The sequence below is a fragment of the Bombina bombina genome, chromosome 7 (genome assembly GCF_027579735.1).
Source record: "Bombina bombina isolate aBomBom1 chromosome 7, aBomBom1.pri, whole genome shotgun sequence".
NCBI lineage: Eukaryota > Metazoa > Chordata > Amphibia > Anura > Bombinatoridae > Bombina > Bombina bombina.
Window position 1 is genome coordinate 228,906,798 of NC_069505.1, and position 17,700 is coordinate 228,924,497.

The window sequence follows — 17,700 nt, forward strand, 5'->3', positions numbered from 1 at the left end:
CGCTGTTCCACATCAGGGATGAGGCTGAGCTGTTCTTGCCTTCACTAGTTCTCAATAAGTCATCCGGACTTTCATCAACCTCAAGGGTAAAGAGCACACATCAATATAGTACCGACAACTACAGCACTTCTACTAAATGAATTGTACTCGCAGGATGTTGGTAGTGAACATTCTTTATTGCGGTATATAACAGATCTCAGATTTATAAAGCCTGCTTCGATATATACTTCAATAAATTTTTTTTTGTTCTTTTAGTATTCTTTTTTGAAAAGCATAAGGTAAGCTCAGAAGTGTGCATGTTTCTGGAGCACTATATGGCAGCATTTTTGTTTTCACAAATGTCTGTTGTTCAGTGCTCCAAACACGTGCACGCTCCCTACCTATGTATGATCTTCAACAAAGAATACTATGAGAACAAAACTAACTTGATAATAGAAATTAATTAGAATACTTTTAAAAGTCTATCTGAATCATGAAATAAACATTTGGGATTTCTTGTCCCTTTTTATTAAAAGTTGCAACAAATGAAAGTACTCCCGTTTAGCTCAAGAACAAATACGCTAATGAATTGCTGAATACAGCGAAGCTGCCCTCTTCTGTCCAGTTTCACAATAACACATTGCAAACTGTGGTAAGCCAATGTAGTACTGCAGTGAGTAAGGCCAGTAGAGTGCTTGGTTGTATAGGTAGCGGTATCTGCAGCAGGAATAGTAAGTACTGCAGTGAGTAAGGCCAGTAGAGTGCTTGGTTGTATAGGTAGCGGTATCTGCAGCAGGAATAGTAAGTACTGCAGTGAGTAAGGCCAGTAGAGTGCTTGTTGTATAGGTAGAGTTATCTGCAGCAGGAATAGTAAGTACTGCAGTGAGTAAGGTCAGTAGAGTGTTTGGCTGTATAGGTAGCGGTATCTGCAGCAGGAATAGTAAGTACTGCAGCGAGTAAGGCCAGTAGAGTGCTTGTTGTATAGGTAGCGGTATCTGCAGCAGGAATAGTAAGTACTGCAGTGAGTAAGGCCAGTAGAGTGCTTGGTTGTATAGGTAGCGGTATCTGCAGCAGGAATAGTAAGTACTGCAGTGAGTAAGGCCAGTAGAGTGCTTGTTGTATAGGTAGAGTTATCTGCAGCAGGAATAGTAAGTATTGCAGTGAGTAAGGTCAGTAGAGTGTTTGGCTGTATAGGTAGCAGTACCTGCAGCAGGAATAGTAAGTACTGCAGTGACTAAGGCCAGTAGAGTGCTTGGTTGTATAGGTAGCGGTATCTGCAGCAGGAATAGTAAGTACTGCAGTGTGTAAGGCCAGTAGAGTGCTTGGTTGTATAGGTAGCGGTATCTGCAGCAGGAATAGTAAGTACTGCAGTGAGTAAGTCCAGTAGAGTGCTTGTTGTATAGGTAGTTATCTGCAGCAGGAATAGTAAGTATTGCAGTGAGTAAGGTCAGTAGAGTGTTTGGCTGTATAGGTAGCAGTATCTGCAGCAGGAATAGTAAGTATTGCAGTGAGTAAGGCCAGTAGAGTGCTTGGTTGTATAGGTAGAGGTATCTGCAGCAGGAATAGTAAGTATTGCAGTGAGTAAAGCCAGTAGACTGCCTGTTTGTATAGGTAGCAGTATCTGCAACAGTAATAGTAAGTATTGAAGTGAGTAAGGCCAGTAGAGTGATTGGTTGTATAGGTAGCGGTATCTGCAGCAGGAATAGTAAGTACTGCAGTAAGTAAGGCCAGAAGAGTGCTTGGTTGTATAGGTAGCGGTATCTGCAGCAGGGATAGTAAGTACTGAAGTAAGTAAGGCCAGTAGAGTGCTTGGTTGTATAGGTAGTGGTATCTGCAGCAGGAATAGTAAGTATTGAAGTGAGTAAGGCCAGTATAGTGCTTGGTTGTATAGGTAGCAGTATCTGCAGCAGGAATAGTAAGTACTGCAACGAGTAAGGCCAGTAGAGTGCTTGGTGTATTGGTAGTGGTATCTGCAGCATGAATAGTAAATACTGCAGTGACTAAGGCCAGTAGAGTGCTTGGTTGTATAGGTAGCGTTATCTGCAGCAGGAATAGTAAGTACTGCAGTAAGTAAGGCCAGTAGAGTACTTGGTTGTATAGGTAGCAGTATCTGCAGCAGGAATAGTAAGTACTGCAGTAAGTAAGGCCAGTAGAGTGCTTGGTTGTATAGGTAGTGGTATCTGCAGCAGGAATAGTAAGTATTGTAGTGAGTAAGGCCAGTAAAGTGCTTGGTTGTATATATAGCAGTATCTGCAGCAGGAATAGTAAGTACTGCAGTAAGTAAGGCCAGTAGAGTGCTTGGTGTATAGGTAGAGGTATCTGCAGCAGGAATAGCAAGTACTGCAGTGAGTAAGGCCAGTAGAGTGCTTGGTTGTATAGGTAGCAGTATTTGCAGCAGGAATAGTAAGTACTGCAGCGAGTAAGGCCACTAGAATGCTTGGTTGTATAGGTAGCGGTATTTGCAGCAGGAATAGTAAGTATTGTAGTGAGTAAGGCCAGTAGAGTGCTTGGTTGTATAGGTAGCAGTATCTGCAGCAGGAATAGTAAGTACTGCAACGAGTAAGGCCAGTAGAGTGCTTGGTGTATTGGTAGTGGTATCTGCAGCATGAATAGTAAGTACTGCAGTGACTAAGGCCAGTAGAGTGCTTGGTTGTATAGGTAGCGTTATCTGCAGCAGGAATAGTAAGTACTGCAGTAAGTAAGGCCAGTAGAGTACTTGGTTGTATAGGTAGCAGTATCTGCAGCAGGAATAGTAAGTACTGCAGTAAGTAAGGCCAGTAGAGTGCTTGGTTGTATAGGTAGTGGTATCTGCAGCAGGAATAGTAAGTATTGTAGTGAGTAAGGCCAGTAAAGTGCTTGGTTGTATATATAGCAGTATCTGCAGCAGGAATAGTAAGTACTGCAGTAAGTAAGGCCAGTAGAGTGCTTGGTGTATAGGTAGAGGTATCTGCAGCAGGAATAGCAAGTACTGCAGTGAGTAAGGCCAGTAGAGTGCTTGGTTGTATAGGTAGCAGTATTTGCAGCAGGAATAGTAAGTACTGCAGCGAGTAAGGCCACTAGAATGCTTGGTTGTATAGGTAGCGGTATTTGCAGCAGGAATAGTAAGTATTGTAGTGAGTAAGGCCAGTAGAGTGCTTGGTTGTATAGTTAGCGGTATCTGCAGCAAGAATAGGGAGTACTGCAGCGAGTAAGGCCAGTAGAGTGCTTGGTTTATTGGTAGTGGTATCTGCAGAAGGAATAGTAAGCATTGCAGTGAGTAAGGCCAGTAGAGTGCTTGGTTGTATAGATAGCAGTATCTGCAGCAGGAATAGTAAGTACTGCAGTGAGTAAGGCCAGTAGAGTGCTTGGTTGTATAGATAGAAGAGATTAAGGAGTATGGGGCGCAAATAAATGCTAAAACCTTTTAGAGTGATTGGGTTTATATATATATGTAGTGTTAGTACGATTTTCTCTTACTTGGTGTATTCAGTCCACGGATTCATCATTACTTGTGGGATATTCTCAATCCCTACAGGAAGTGGCAAAGAGAGCACACAGCAAAGCTGTCCATATAGCTCCCCTCAGGCTCCGCCCCCCCAGTCATTCTCTTTGCCGCTCTAAGAAGAACAGCATGAAGGGGTAGCCCCCGATCCGGGACCGGATCTGGTAGGGGGCAGACTCTCTCTCTCTTTACTCAGGCTTGGGCAAGAGACGTTCCGGATCCCTGGGCATTAGAAATAGTTGCTCAGGGGTATCTTTTAGAATTCAAGGACTCTCCCCCAAGGGGAAGGTTCCACATTTCTCGTTTGTCTTCAGACCAAACAAAGAAACAGGCATTCTTACGCTGTGTAGAAGATCTACTAAGAATGGGAGTGATACACCCAGTTCCAATTGCAGAACAAGGACTGGGCTTTTACTCAAACCTGTTTGTAGTTCCCAAAAAGGAAGGAACTTTCAGGCCAATCCTGGATCTAAAAATTCTAAACAAATTCCTCAGAGTTCCGTCTTTCAAGATGGAAACCATTCGGACAATTTTGCCGATGATCCAGGAAGGTCAATATATGACTACCGTGGATCTAAAGGATGCATACCTACATATACCTATCCACAAAGATCACCATCAGTTCCTAAGGTTCGCCTTTCTGGACACACATTACCAGTTCGTGGCCCTTCCTTTCGGATTGGCCACAGCTCCCAGAATTTTCACAAAGGTGCTAGGGTCCCTTCTAGCGGTACTAAGACCACGGGGCATTGCAGTAGCACCTTACCTAGACAACATTTTAATTCAGGCGTCGGCCTTTCACAGAGCCAAGGCTCATACAGACATCGTTCTGGCCTTTCTAAGGTCTCACGGGTGGAAGGTGAACGTAGAAAAGAGTTCTCTGTCCCCGCTCACAAGGGTTCCCTTTCTGGGAACATTAATAGACTCGGTAGATATGAAAATATTTCTGACAGAGGTCAGGAAGTCAAAACTGTTGAATACTTGCCGAGTTCTTCATTCCATTCCTCGGCCTTCCGTGGCTCAGTGCATGGAAGTAATTGGTTTAATGGTTGCGGCAATGGACGTAGTCCCTTTCGCCCGAATCCATCTCAGACCACTGCAACTGTGCATGCTCAAACAGTGGAATGGAGATTACGCAGATTTATCTCCACAAATTCAAATGGACCAAACAACCAGAGACTCTCTTCTCTGGTGGTTGTCTCAAGATCACCTGTCTCGGGGAATGAGTTTCCGCAGACCGGAGTGGATCATTGTCACGACCGATGCCAGTCTGGTAGGCTGGGGCGCGGTCTGGAACTCCCTGAAGGCTCAGGGACTATGGTCTCTGGAAGAATCTCTTCTCCCGATAAACATTTTGGAGCTGAGAGCGATATTCAATACGCTCCAGGCGTGGCCTCAACTAGCAGAGGCCAAATTCATCAGATTTCAGTCGGACAACATCACGACTGTGGCGTACATCAATCATCAGGGGGGAACAAAGAGTTCCCTAGCGATGAAGGAAGTATCCAAGATTATCAAATGGGCGGAGGATCACTCCTGCCATCTATCTGCAATTCACATCCCAGGAGTAGACAACTGGGAGGTGGATTTTCTAAGTCGTCAGACTTTCCATCCGGGGGAGTGGGAACTCCACCCGGAGGTTTTTGCCCAATTAACTCAGCTTTGGGGCATTCCAGAGTTGGATCTGATGGCGTCCCGTCAGAACACCAAACTTCCCCTTTATGGATCCAGATCCAGGGATCCCAAGGTGGTCATTCAGTCTAGCTTATGTCTTTCCACCGTTTCCTCTTCTCCCTCAGCTAATAGCCAGAATCAAACAGGAGAAGGCTTCGGTAATTCTGATAGCGCCTGCGTGGCCACGCAGGACTTGGTATGCAGACCTAGTGGGCATGTCATCGGTCCCACCATGGAAACTGCCATCGAGACAGGATCTGCTAATCCAAGGTCCTTTCAAGCATCCAAATCTAGTTTCTCTGCAACTGACTGCTTGGAGATTGAACGCTTAATCCTAGCTAAGCGGGGTTTCTCTGAATCAGTTATAGATACTCTGATACAGGCCAGAAAGCCTGTCACCAGGAAAATTTACCATAAGATATGGCGGAAATATCTTTGTTGGTGTGAATCCAAGGGTTACTCGTGGAGTAAAGTTAGGATTCCAAGGATATTGTCTTTTCTCCAGGAAGGTTTGGAGAAAGGTCTGTCAGCTAGTTCCTTAAAGGGACAGATATCTGCTCTGTCTATTCTGTTACACAAGCGTTTAGCAGCTGTACCAGACGTTCAGGCGTTTGCACAGGCTTTAGTTAGAATCAAACCTGTCTATAGACCTGTGTCTACTCCATGGAGTTTAAATTTAGTTCTTCAAGGGGTTCCGTTTGAACCTTTGCATTCCATAGATATCAAGTTATTATCTTGGAAAGTTTTGTTTTTAGTAGCTATTTCTTCTGCTCGAAGAGTTTCAGAACTATCTGCTTTACAGTGTGATTCACCCTATCTGGTGTTCCATACAGATAAGGTTGTTTTGCGTACTAAACCTGGTTTCCTTCCAAAGGTGGTTTCTAATAAGAATATTAACCAGGAAATCATTGTTCCTTCTCTGTGTCCTAATCCAGTTTCTAAGGAGGAACGACTGTTGCACAATCTTGATGTGGTTCGTGCTTTAAAGTTCTATTTAAAAGCAACTAAAGATTTCAGACAAACATCATCCTTGTTTGTTGTGTATTCTGGTAAGAGGAGAGGTCAGAAAGCGACTGCTACCTCTCTTTCATTCTGGCTGAAAAGCATCATCCGATTGGCTTATGAGACTGCTGGTAAGCAGCCTCCTGAACGAATTACGGCTCATTCCACCAGAGCTGTGGCTTCCACATGGGCTTTCAAGAATGAGGCTTCTGTTGATCAGATTTGTAAGGCAGCGACTTGGTCTTCACTGCATACATTCGCCAAATTTTACAAATTCGATACTTTTGCTTCTTCGGAGGCCGTTTTTGGGAGAAAGGTTTTTCAAGCAGTGGTGCCTTCCGTTTAGGTTACCTGACTTGTTCCCTCCCTTCATCCGTGTCCTATTGCTTTGGTATTGGTATCCCACAAATAAGGATGAATCCGTGGACTGAATACACCAAGTAAGAGAAAACAGAATTTATGCTTACCTGATAAATTACTTTCTCTTACAGGTGTATTCAGTCCACGGCCCGCCCTGATATTTGTCAGGTTCAAATTTAATTTACAATAACTACAGTCACCACTGCACACTATGGTTCTCCTTTTTCTCCTAACCGTCGGTCGAATGACCTGGGGGGGGCGGAGCCTGAGGGGAGCTATATGGACAGCTTTGCTGTGTGCTCTCTTTGCCACTTCCTGTAGGGATTGAGAATATCCCACAAGTAAGGATGAATCCGTGGACTGAATACACCTGTAAGAGAAAGTAATTTATCAGGTAAGCATAAATTCTGTTTTTGTTTTGGAGATATACCCCTTGTGTAGTAGAATTAAATTGCAATTATTTCACTATGACTCAGAAGTTTCTTGAACCAATAATTTCTTTAATATTAATGAAAAATTGATAAAATTGTTAAAAGTTGATTTTCTTTAATATTAGTCAATAAAATAAGTTGATGAAAAAATATATAATGATAAAAATATATATATAAAAAAATATATATAAAAAGATCATGTGTCTGTGGGACTCTAAGTCCCACAGACATATGATCTTTTTATATATATATATATATATATATATATATATATATATATATATATATATATATATTTTTATATATATTTTTATCATTATATATTTTTTCATCAACTTATTTTATTTTAAAATCAACTTTTAACAATTTTATCAATTTTTCATTAATATTAAAGAAATTATTGGTTCAAGAAACTTCTGAGTCATAGTGAAATAATTGCAATTTAATTTTACTACACAAGGGTTATATCTCCAAAACAAAAATCGTACTAACACTACATATATATAAACCCAATCACTCTAAAAGGTTTTAGCATTTATTTGCGCCCCATACTCCTAAATCTCTTCTTTCCACATGTTAATACCAGATATTACTTGGGGTCAATATCATAGGAGTTAAGGTTTACCAAAACTAGGCAGCGCATAATAGTTTTTAAATCATTCCTTCCTTGGTTGTATAGATAGCAGTATCTGCAGCAGGAATAGTAAGTACTGCAGTGAGTAAGACCAGTAGAGGGCTTGGTTGTATAGGTAGAGGTATCTGCAGCAGAAAAAGTAAGGTTCTTATAGCACTTTATAGATCATTAGTTAGTCCTCATCATGAGTATTGTGTGCAGTTCTGGAGGCCATATCTCCAGAAGGATATAAATAAACTGGAATCTGTTCAAAGGAGGGCTACCAAAATGTTACCTGGTCTAATAAAATAAAACTTACCAGAAGAGGCTCAATAACTTAAATATGTGTAGCCTAGAGGAGAAAATGGAAAGAGGTGATATGATAGTAACTTTCAGGTATAATAAGTTGCTTAGTAAAGCTGAGTCTATGGATATTTGTCACAAAATAAGCAACACCTGAACAAGGAGTCAAGACCAACTTAATCAACACCATGATTACCATCAACATACTATTTAATAGAATTAATACTGGTATATTTTTTGGTTTATGTACCACTGGTAGTACGTACAGGATTATTTGGCTCAGTGAAAAACTAAATTACTAATTCCAGATGTTGTTTTACAAAACAAACTTGTTGACTCTGTTACGTGGACAACTAGACTATTTTTGACCACACATGGTGCTTATGATGAGGTTTTAATTAGGTGGCAATAAAATTAGGAATCCTCTACATAACTGTAGTAAATGTTTGTTAGTAAGAAAATGCTCTAATAACTTTATTTAGTGTCCTGCAGCAAGAAGAGACCTATTTAATGATATATTTTTAATTTATGTTCTGTAGAGTGGGAAAATCAGCAAAGAACTTGACTTAGTGAGTCACCATATCCGATCCAAGCTGGATGAGCTCAAAAGGCAAGAAATATCAAGACTACGAATGCTTATCAAGGCAAAGCTTGATGCTTCTGAAGGTGAGGAATAGTTAATCTACCTTATGTAATACAAGTTATAACCCTGGCCCTACATAGGTATTATATGCAAAGGTAACATTTACAAGAAACCAATGGGTAGATGACCCTGTCAAGAGTTGTGCTGAAGGCGACTTACAGAACAGCTGAGTTCGTTAGCTTAGTCCTAAGGGGGCTTTAAGGGGCTGACAATGTAAGGAGAGGAACCGGAATAAGAAAAGGTTTACACATTTTACAAGTGTTACACAACTATACCACTTTCATCATTTAGTTACATTTGGTTCTTAGATGAGGACGGCACCTTCTCTTTTGTAATCTACAAAACGTTTCAGTCTCTCAGCACAGATCTCCTTGTCTGGCTATCCATAAACCTTTACCTACATTCTATTTTAGTGTCTCAGATATAAAAAAAAAAACTATGCGTAAAAGAAGCAGTGGTCATACACCAATGTTTTGGGACAGCAATGTACCCTTCCTCACACAAATCTCAATATTATAATATACACTGTGATGGGGATATGGACTAGCGCCTACTCAAAACCCTTACAGCTATGGGGGGAGGTGATACCTAGTGACCACCAATAGAATCAAATGTATAGTGGAGATCCCCCAAGCGCCTACCGAACCGGAGGCAAAAAGGGAAAGTGAGGTATGTTCAGGTAGATAAAAAGTTAGATATTTATTACATAATCTAAAAGCATAAATTACAACTCATGGATCCATGAAGAATAAAACAAATGGTAATACACTCAAAATGGTAATAAAAACACATACAGGTAAAAACAATAGTCGCAGGTAAGTGGCCTATCTCCTGCACAGACCTGGGTACAAAGTGTGAGGGTACCAATGTGGTAAATACAGAAATTACAAAAATTAAGTAAGAAAAAATAACAGGTGTAGAAGAATATAGAGATCAACGGAATGAAAAAGTCTCAATGAAAAACCTCAATGAAAATTAGTGTCAATGAATGTCAGTTGAAAAATACTGTGAATTGCAATTCAGATCCAAACTTCAAGTGAAAATAGTGAAAAAATAGTGAAAAATAGAAAAAATTGTGAAAAAATATATTGGTGGAAAAATATTTTCGTGACAAAAATTAATGGTGAAAAAATAAAATAGAAATAGTCACCCAGACCTAAAAGGATATTCCTTCCAGGAGTCCCATATGTAGATATATCCTTGGGGGTGTGGAGAGAACAGTGCCCACAAATGTGTGGAACATGGATTCAGATATTGGTGTAGATGTCAGATTAACTCCAAGAACGATATCCACCTAAAAATATGTGAAAAAAGGAAAATATAGTGCAGATTGTCTCTCACAATATTTTATGTATGAAAATAGGCTTACCAATACTCAGTCGACGCATTTCGGCCCTAGTATAGGCCTTTATCAAGACTGAGTTGACTAAGGAGATTCTATCCTTATAAAGGGTATTGTAGCCAATAGGTGTGTTGAGTTTTTGCGCCAAAAAATAAGCTCCGCCCACTTCCTGTTAGATGCATTGTGGGTATGGGCATTGGTATCAAGAGTAAGGGCATTCTTAGCAATAGTGATCCTATTCCATTTGTACTGAGTAATCAGGGGTTCAGATTATAAAAAACACAAGATGGGTTCAAACTTCTTTACACCAATATTATACCTGCACACATCAAAAGAAAGAAATGCACTCTGAAAGCAATTCTACACAAGAAATACAAAGAAAGATGGATGTGGCGCTAATGGACAAGCAACGGTATCTAAATAAATAAAGGAAATTACTAAATAAATTAGACTAAATAAAAAATGCTAGTTGCAATGCACATAATTAATAAGATTTAATACACATAAATACTAAGATTAAATACACCAAACCTATTCACATATAAAATATTAAACACAATACATATAAACACAATATATATAAATCCTATACCACCGGTGGTTTAAAAGGATAATAGTTATAAAATGGGGTTGTTAAAATCCGCTAAATGCAAGAGTCGTCCATACAATTTAAAAACTGTGCGAAATCTGATCAATTTAAACTGTGCAAATTCTGATCAGGCATCCAATTTCTGAGGCAATACAGGAATCAAAAAGCAGTTTGAGAAGTCTCAATCTCCAGTGATTAATACTGTCAGTGATACAAGAATTTGTAAGGTGCTGCTGGATCTGGGATAGGGGTGTCAATTACCTTGAGAGTGCGACTGCCTTCAGGACAAGGATTCTGTGCTCAGTACCACGTTAACCCGTGTCAAATCCAAGTGGGTGTCCCGGTCGGTCTCAGGTTCCGTTACCCCTCTGTTGAAACCACGATCCGTCGGCGTGTGACGTTATCAGCTCCGTGTACTCCGGATGATCACGTGTTTAGGATATGCGCCAATCAGCTGGAGTCTCCCACGCTGTCAATCCTTTGGCGGTTAGTTTAAAAGTTTTTAGACAGTGACAGAGCGCTCTGGTGTCATACGGTTTAGATGTCAAGGAACAGACATACACATCTACGCGTTTCAGCCTCAATGCGGCCTTTATCAAGATGTCTTTTCTAGTTCCCATATTGTCTATTTATACCTTTATCAATTTCCTGTTTGCCACACTAATCAGTCGTTGATTGGTTAGTTAAATGTTTCCTCCATGTTTCTCCTCCATGTTTTTCTTTTATAATGGCTCTTCAATAAACAATGATTCTTTTAACGGATCTTTTATCATTGCTTCCTTAAAAAGTATATGTATATACATAACCCCATAAGTTAAAAAACAATCTAATCTTGTTTGAATTATATAAGTAAAAATATACATTTAAAAGTGCATCCAAAAATGAACAACAAATGTATATATATAAATATAAATCTGCTCATATAAGTTCGCATGAGCTATCCATTCTCATATACTGTGTAATTTATTTGTAAATAGAATATGAGCTAGTTCTTATTTTCTCTATAAATAGTGTTAATTTTACCCTTGCATATAGCTGTTAAAGATTCATTTCATTTTTTCATATTGCAGAGGAATTAATTGATCACAATATAAAATCCAATAAGTTACTAAAACTGATGTAAAAACATAGGTAAAAGAGATAAATTCATTTAAACTAATAATTTCAAAAAATCCTATATGCAATACTAACCCTATAATCACTCATAATATAAAATGTCCACAATACATAACTCTAATAAATATGGATCCTAAAACTAATGTGATAACATATGTAAAAGGCCATATTAAAAGACTATATATATTCCTTATTTCATAAGGGAAAGTAAATAAAACCCGAGTAAAAAATGTGAAGTTTAAAAATGATATTTAATTGTATTATTTAGTGGTATTATTAATGGTGGGATTTTTTGGGATCATGGGATCAAGGTTAAGAATGTTTTATGTGGTGATTGCCAGATCTCTATCAGTATATAATCTAAAAAAAAAATAAAAAAAAAAAAAAATAAAAAAATAATTTTAATGAATAAATGGGTTTAAATCTAATTCTATATTTAATCCTTCTGGATTAATTGAGCCAAAATTATAGATTAGTTCGGCCCTCATTATAAAGGATTAATTTTTCATAATCTCCTCCTCTGGGGTCTTTTTTAATTCTTTTTATACCCCACCATTGGAGATCTTTTGTATTGCTCCCATGGTGTTCTTTAAAGTGATTTGATACGAAATGGCCCTCGAATCCATTTTTTATTTTTTATTTTTTATTTTTTATTTTTTATAAAGGGATCACCTAAATAATATAAAAAATGGATTCGAGGGCCATTTCGTATCAAAACACTTTAAAGAACACCATGGGAGCAATACAAAAGATCTCCAATGGTGGGGTATAAAAAGAATTAAAAAAGACCCCAGAGGAGGAGATTATGAAAAATGAATCCTTTATAATGAGGCCGAACTAATCTATAATTTTGGCTCAATTAATCCAGAAGGATTAAATATAGAATTAGATTTAAACCCATTTATTCATTAAAAAAATTTTTTTTTTTTTTTTTTTTTTTTTTAAGATTATATACTGATAGAGATCTGGCAATCACCACATAAAACATTCTTAACCTTGATCCCATGATCCCAAAAAATCCCACCATTAATAATACCACTAAATAATACAATTAAATATCATTTTTAAACTTCACATTTTTTACTCGGGTTTTATTTACTTTCCCTTATGAAATAAGGAATATATATAGTCTTTTAATATGGCCTTTTACATATGTTATCACATTAGTTTTAGGATCCATATTTATTAGAGTTATGTATTGTGGACATTTTATATTATGAGTGATTATAGGGTTAGTATTGCATATAGGATTTTTTGAAATTATTAGTTTAAATGAATTTATCTCTTTTACCTATGTTTTTACATCAGTTTTAGTAACTTATTGGATTTTATATTGTGATCAATTAATTCCTCTGCAATATGAAAAAATGAAATGAATCTTTAACAGCTATATGCAAGGGTAAAATTAACACTATTTATAGAGAAAATAAGAACTAGCTCATATTCTATTTACAAATAAATTACACAGTATATGAGAATGGATAGCTCATGCGAACTTATATGAGCAGATTTATATTTATATATATACATTTGTTGTTCATTTTTGGATGCACTATTAAATGTATATTTTTACTTATATAATTCAAACAAGATTAGATTGTTTTTTAACTTATGGGGTTATGTATATACATATACTTTTTATGGAAGCAATGATAAAAGATCCGTTAAAAGAATCATTGTTTATTGAAGAGCCATTATAAAAGAAAAACATGGAGGAGAAACATGGAGGAAACATTTAACTAACCAATCAACGACTGATTAGTGTGGCAAACAGGAAATTGATAAAGGTATAAATAGACAATATGGGAACTAGAAAAGACATCTTGATAAAGGCCGCATTGAGGCTGAAACGCGTAGATGTGTATGTCTGTTCCTTGACATCTAAACCGTATGACACCAGAGCGCTCTGTCACTGTCTAAAAACTTTTAAACTAACCGCCAAAGGATTGACAGCGTGGGAGGACTCCAGCTGATTGGCGCATATCCTAAACACGTGATCATCCGGAGTACACGGAGCTGATAACGTCACACGCCGACGGATCGTGGTTTCAACAGAGGGGTAAAGGAACCTGAGACCGACCGGGACACCCACTTAGGGGTTCAGATTATAATTAATATAATGTGCGTATTATATATTGTAGGGAAACTATTTGCCTAACTTGTATTTGTGATAAAAATTGATTTTGTGTTTAAAACTGATACCGGATATCTGACTTCCGGTTCATGATGTCACTTCCTGTGCATATTGTGACATATTTTATCTAACTTCATTTATTTTTTGGATCATTTATTACATTCTTAAAAGACAAGTTCTAATGTCAGATGCCATAAGATAGATCTAATATAACTGTCAGAGGATAGATTCTAAAGTTAAATTAAATTAAATTATGCCCACGGAGTTTTACTTCCGATTACGGCAAATTCTAACGTCACTTCCGGTTCAGGAGTGATTGCGGAGTATCACTTCCGGTTTTGGAAAATTATGACGATATTTCTGTTAAATACATAGGGCGGCACTCTCTCATGAAAAGTAATAACATCGGGTTGTTAAAGTACCTGACAGGACTTTAAACCATATCAGGACCAGTAATAATTGTAAAATATAACCTTATAGTTAGTGAAACTATTTTTTATGGATCAGTTATTACATTCTTAGAAGACAAGTTCTAATGTCAGATGCCATAAGATAGATCTAATATAGCTGTCAGAGAATAGGTTCTAAAGTTAAATTGAATTAAATTATGCCCACAGAGTTTTACTTCCGATTACGGCAAATTCTGACGTCACTTCCGGTTCAGGAGTGCTTGCGGAGTATCACTTCCGGTTTTAGAAAATTATGACGATATTTCTGTTAAATACATAGGACGGCACTCTCTTATGAAAAGTAATCACATCGAGTTGTAAAAGTACCTGACAGGACTTTAAACCATATCAGGACCAGTAATAATTGTAAAATATAAATGTAAAATATAACCTTATAGTTAGTGAAACTATTTTGCATAATTTGCAATGTAAGGGATGTAACTTGTAGAGTTAACGCTTGTTAGTGTATCACTTGTGAGCATATAATACAGTATGTTCAGGGACATTAGAAACTGTTCAAAAGCTATACATAGCTTATAATATACTTCTGAACTAGAAAATCAGTAGTGATATAGCAGAGACATATTCTAAAACATATCATAAATAAATGCTTAATTGGCTAATCTTAGCAACGTCAAATATGAGTAATCCCATATATAGGAGTAAAAAATGGCATATATACAGATGTGGGCTATTAATATGGAACTAATAAGCTGTGGATACATTTCAAAGCTTTCGTATTGCATGGATTAATAGAGTTACCAATAATGGTATATCAAACCTTACTGGAGAATATCATATAGGGGACATCAGTCCTCATATGTTCTGTAATGATATCACCCAGGATCGTGACGACACTACCAGACTTGAGCTTTAATTCAAGTTTAAGTCCCCCCATAGCTGTAAGGGTTTTGAGTAGGCGCTAGTCCATATCCCCATCACAGTGTATATTATAATATTGAGATTTGTGTACCTCACTTTCCCTTTTTGCCTCCGGTTCTGTAGGCGCTTGGGGGATCCCCACTATATATTATAATATACACTCTTAACATAAAAATATACTTATGTTTCAGGGGAAGCTTAAACCTTCAGACACCCATGAAGTGAATACAAACACACACTGAATAATGTAACCTCTCATATCATCACTACGTATTGAACTTTCGCAAAATGGTTAAATACATAGTCAAAGTAATGCTTGAAAGCTGCAGAACACTGCTGTTCCTGAGCGTAAACTGCTGCTGATCCAATCTGCAGCACTAGTCGCCTAGCAGGGTTGGACAACTATCACTTATTGGATGAGTGGCAGTTTCACACATAGCGTTGCTATCGATAACTTGACATGTCTAACAAATTAGAGCACGTCATTTTATCACTATAGGGCCCTTTAACAGATAAGAGCTACAAAACAATTCACTTTATACAAACTTAATGATTGTGGCTAGCCTTGTTGTCCCCATACTCTAGCCTGGATTGGCTCCTCCAAATGTGATGAGTTTGGCTTTTAAAAAAACTGTTATACATGTGATGGATTCTTCCTCTTGACCAATGTAATGAGCACAAACCAAAAGTGAATTCTCTCTAATGCCCATGAACAGACATTAATGTTCTAATGCTCTGTGTTGGCTATAAAGTCTTGGCATAAAGTGTAACTTTGTTCTGTTGTAACAGAGCAAGTAACGTGTAAAATCCTCAGACAAACATATTTTGTTTCATGTTAGTGGCAAGAGTCCATGAGCTAGTGACGTATGGGATATACATTCCTACCAGGAGTGGGCAAAGTTTCCCAAACCTCAAAATGCCTGTAAATACACCTCCCACCTCACATATACCTTAGTTTTAAAAACGTTGTCTCTCATGGAGGTGGTGAAGTAAGTTGTGCTTGATTTTTCTTCTGTGATAGGTGCTTCTAAGCATATTGAAGCCCAGTTCCTCTCAAAGTACAGTGTTTGTCTGAGGGATGTGAAGGGAGTATTGCCTGATGACGCCATGTTTTCACATATGGGAAATTTATTCTAAGGCTCTCTGTAATTGGTCGCAGGGATTGATCTGCTGCCTCCCTTTACAGATCGACATTATACTCCTCTACTATTACCTCTGCTGATATGTTTCAGTACTGGTTTGGCTGTCTGCTATATGTGGATGGGTGTCTTCTGGTAAGTATACGTAATTTTTTAAGACACACTCAGCTATGTTTGGCACTTTATCTAATAAAGTTTTAAATGTATATTGTATATATTTGCCATGAGTCAGGTCTGTGTATTTCCCTTTGCAGTCTGACAGTTTCAGCATGGAAATTATGTTTATGGGAGTTTTTAGGTTTACCTGGGGTTCCAGTTAGTTGTAATTTGGAATCTGTTTCTTTCAACATTTTCGTGGGCTTAAACTCACGATGACGCAGAATGTTACTTTTTATTGCAACATTTTTGGCGCAAAGTCGTGCCATTTCTTGCGACTTTCTTGATGCAAGTTTTTTTGGCGCGAAGTCGTGCCTGTTATGGCGTGAGTCGCGTCATTTCACTTATTAAGCTTTGGTTCCAAAAGTTTTTTCCTTTGCGCCTTTTTTTTTGCGCCATAATTTGTTATATTAAGTCTCTCCCTCTTTTGCTCTCTGCTCTCCTTTGTTTCTTAGAGGGCTAAGTTGCTTGCTTTTGATTATTACCTTAATTTTATCATAAGCATTTTTTCCCATTCCTGAAACTGCTATTTTGAGGAAATTGGATATTTTGTTTTAAAAGTTAATTTTTCTTTTTTGTTACATTTTGCAAGATGTCTGACTGATCCTGCCTCTGATGTTACTGTAGGGACTAAGCTGCCTAAACACAATTCTACCAAAGCTAAGTGTGTATGTTGTAAATTAGCTGATGTTACTTATTCAGCTCAAATATGTGGCACTTGTTATGAAACATTATTACATGCTGATAATGTTTCTATAAGTACAAATACATTTATTGTTAAACCTTCACAGTCTATTAATGTACATGATATTCCTGTAGATATAAAATATTATATTGCTGCTGCTATAGATAAGGCTATGACTGCTATTTCGCCTTCAAATAAAATTAAAAGGTCTCTCCTAACTTCTCATAAATCTGATGAAGCTTGTATTGATCGACAGCATACTGAAGTATCTTCTGCTGATGAGGATTTCTCTGGTTCAGAGGATCCTACTTCAAAGACTGAAATTTAAAAATCAACCTTTCTTTTTAAGACTGTATATATTCGTTCATTTATTAAAGGAGGTATTGTTTACTTTGGGTATTGAGGAATCTAGTCCTCTTGATAACAAAAATAGTAAACGTTTGAATTCTGTTTTTAAAACTTTGTAGGTTACTCCTGAAGTTTTTTCTATTCCAGATGCTATTTCTCATATGTTTACTAAAGAATGGTGTAAACTTGGTGGTTCTTTTAACCCTTATTCTAGGTTTAAAAAGCTATATCCTTTACCTGTGGCTAGTCTAGAGTTTTGGGAAAAAGTCCCTAAGGTTGATGGGGCTATTTCTACTCTTGCCAAACGTACTACTATTCCTATGGAAGATAGTACTTCTTTTAAGGATCCTTTAGATAGGAAGATTGAATTTTAT

General features: G+C 37.6%; 1 protein-coding gene across 1 annotated transcript in view; it reads left to right on the top strand.

The window, feature by feature from the left end:
• The window catches only part of NUCB2 (nucleobindin 2), a 250,840-nt gene that overhangs the window by 77,560 nt on the left and 155,580 nt on the right, over positions 1 to 17,700 (top strand). The window contains exon 4 of the mRNA XM_053720637.1: positions 8,383 to 8,509. Coding sequence (XP_053576612.1) covers positions 8,383 to 8,509 — 127 coding nt within the window. The remainder of the gene's footprint in view (positions 1 to 8,382; positions 8,510 to 17,700) is intronic.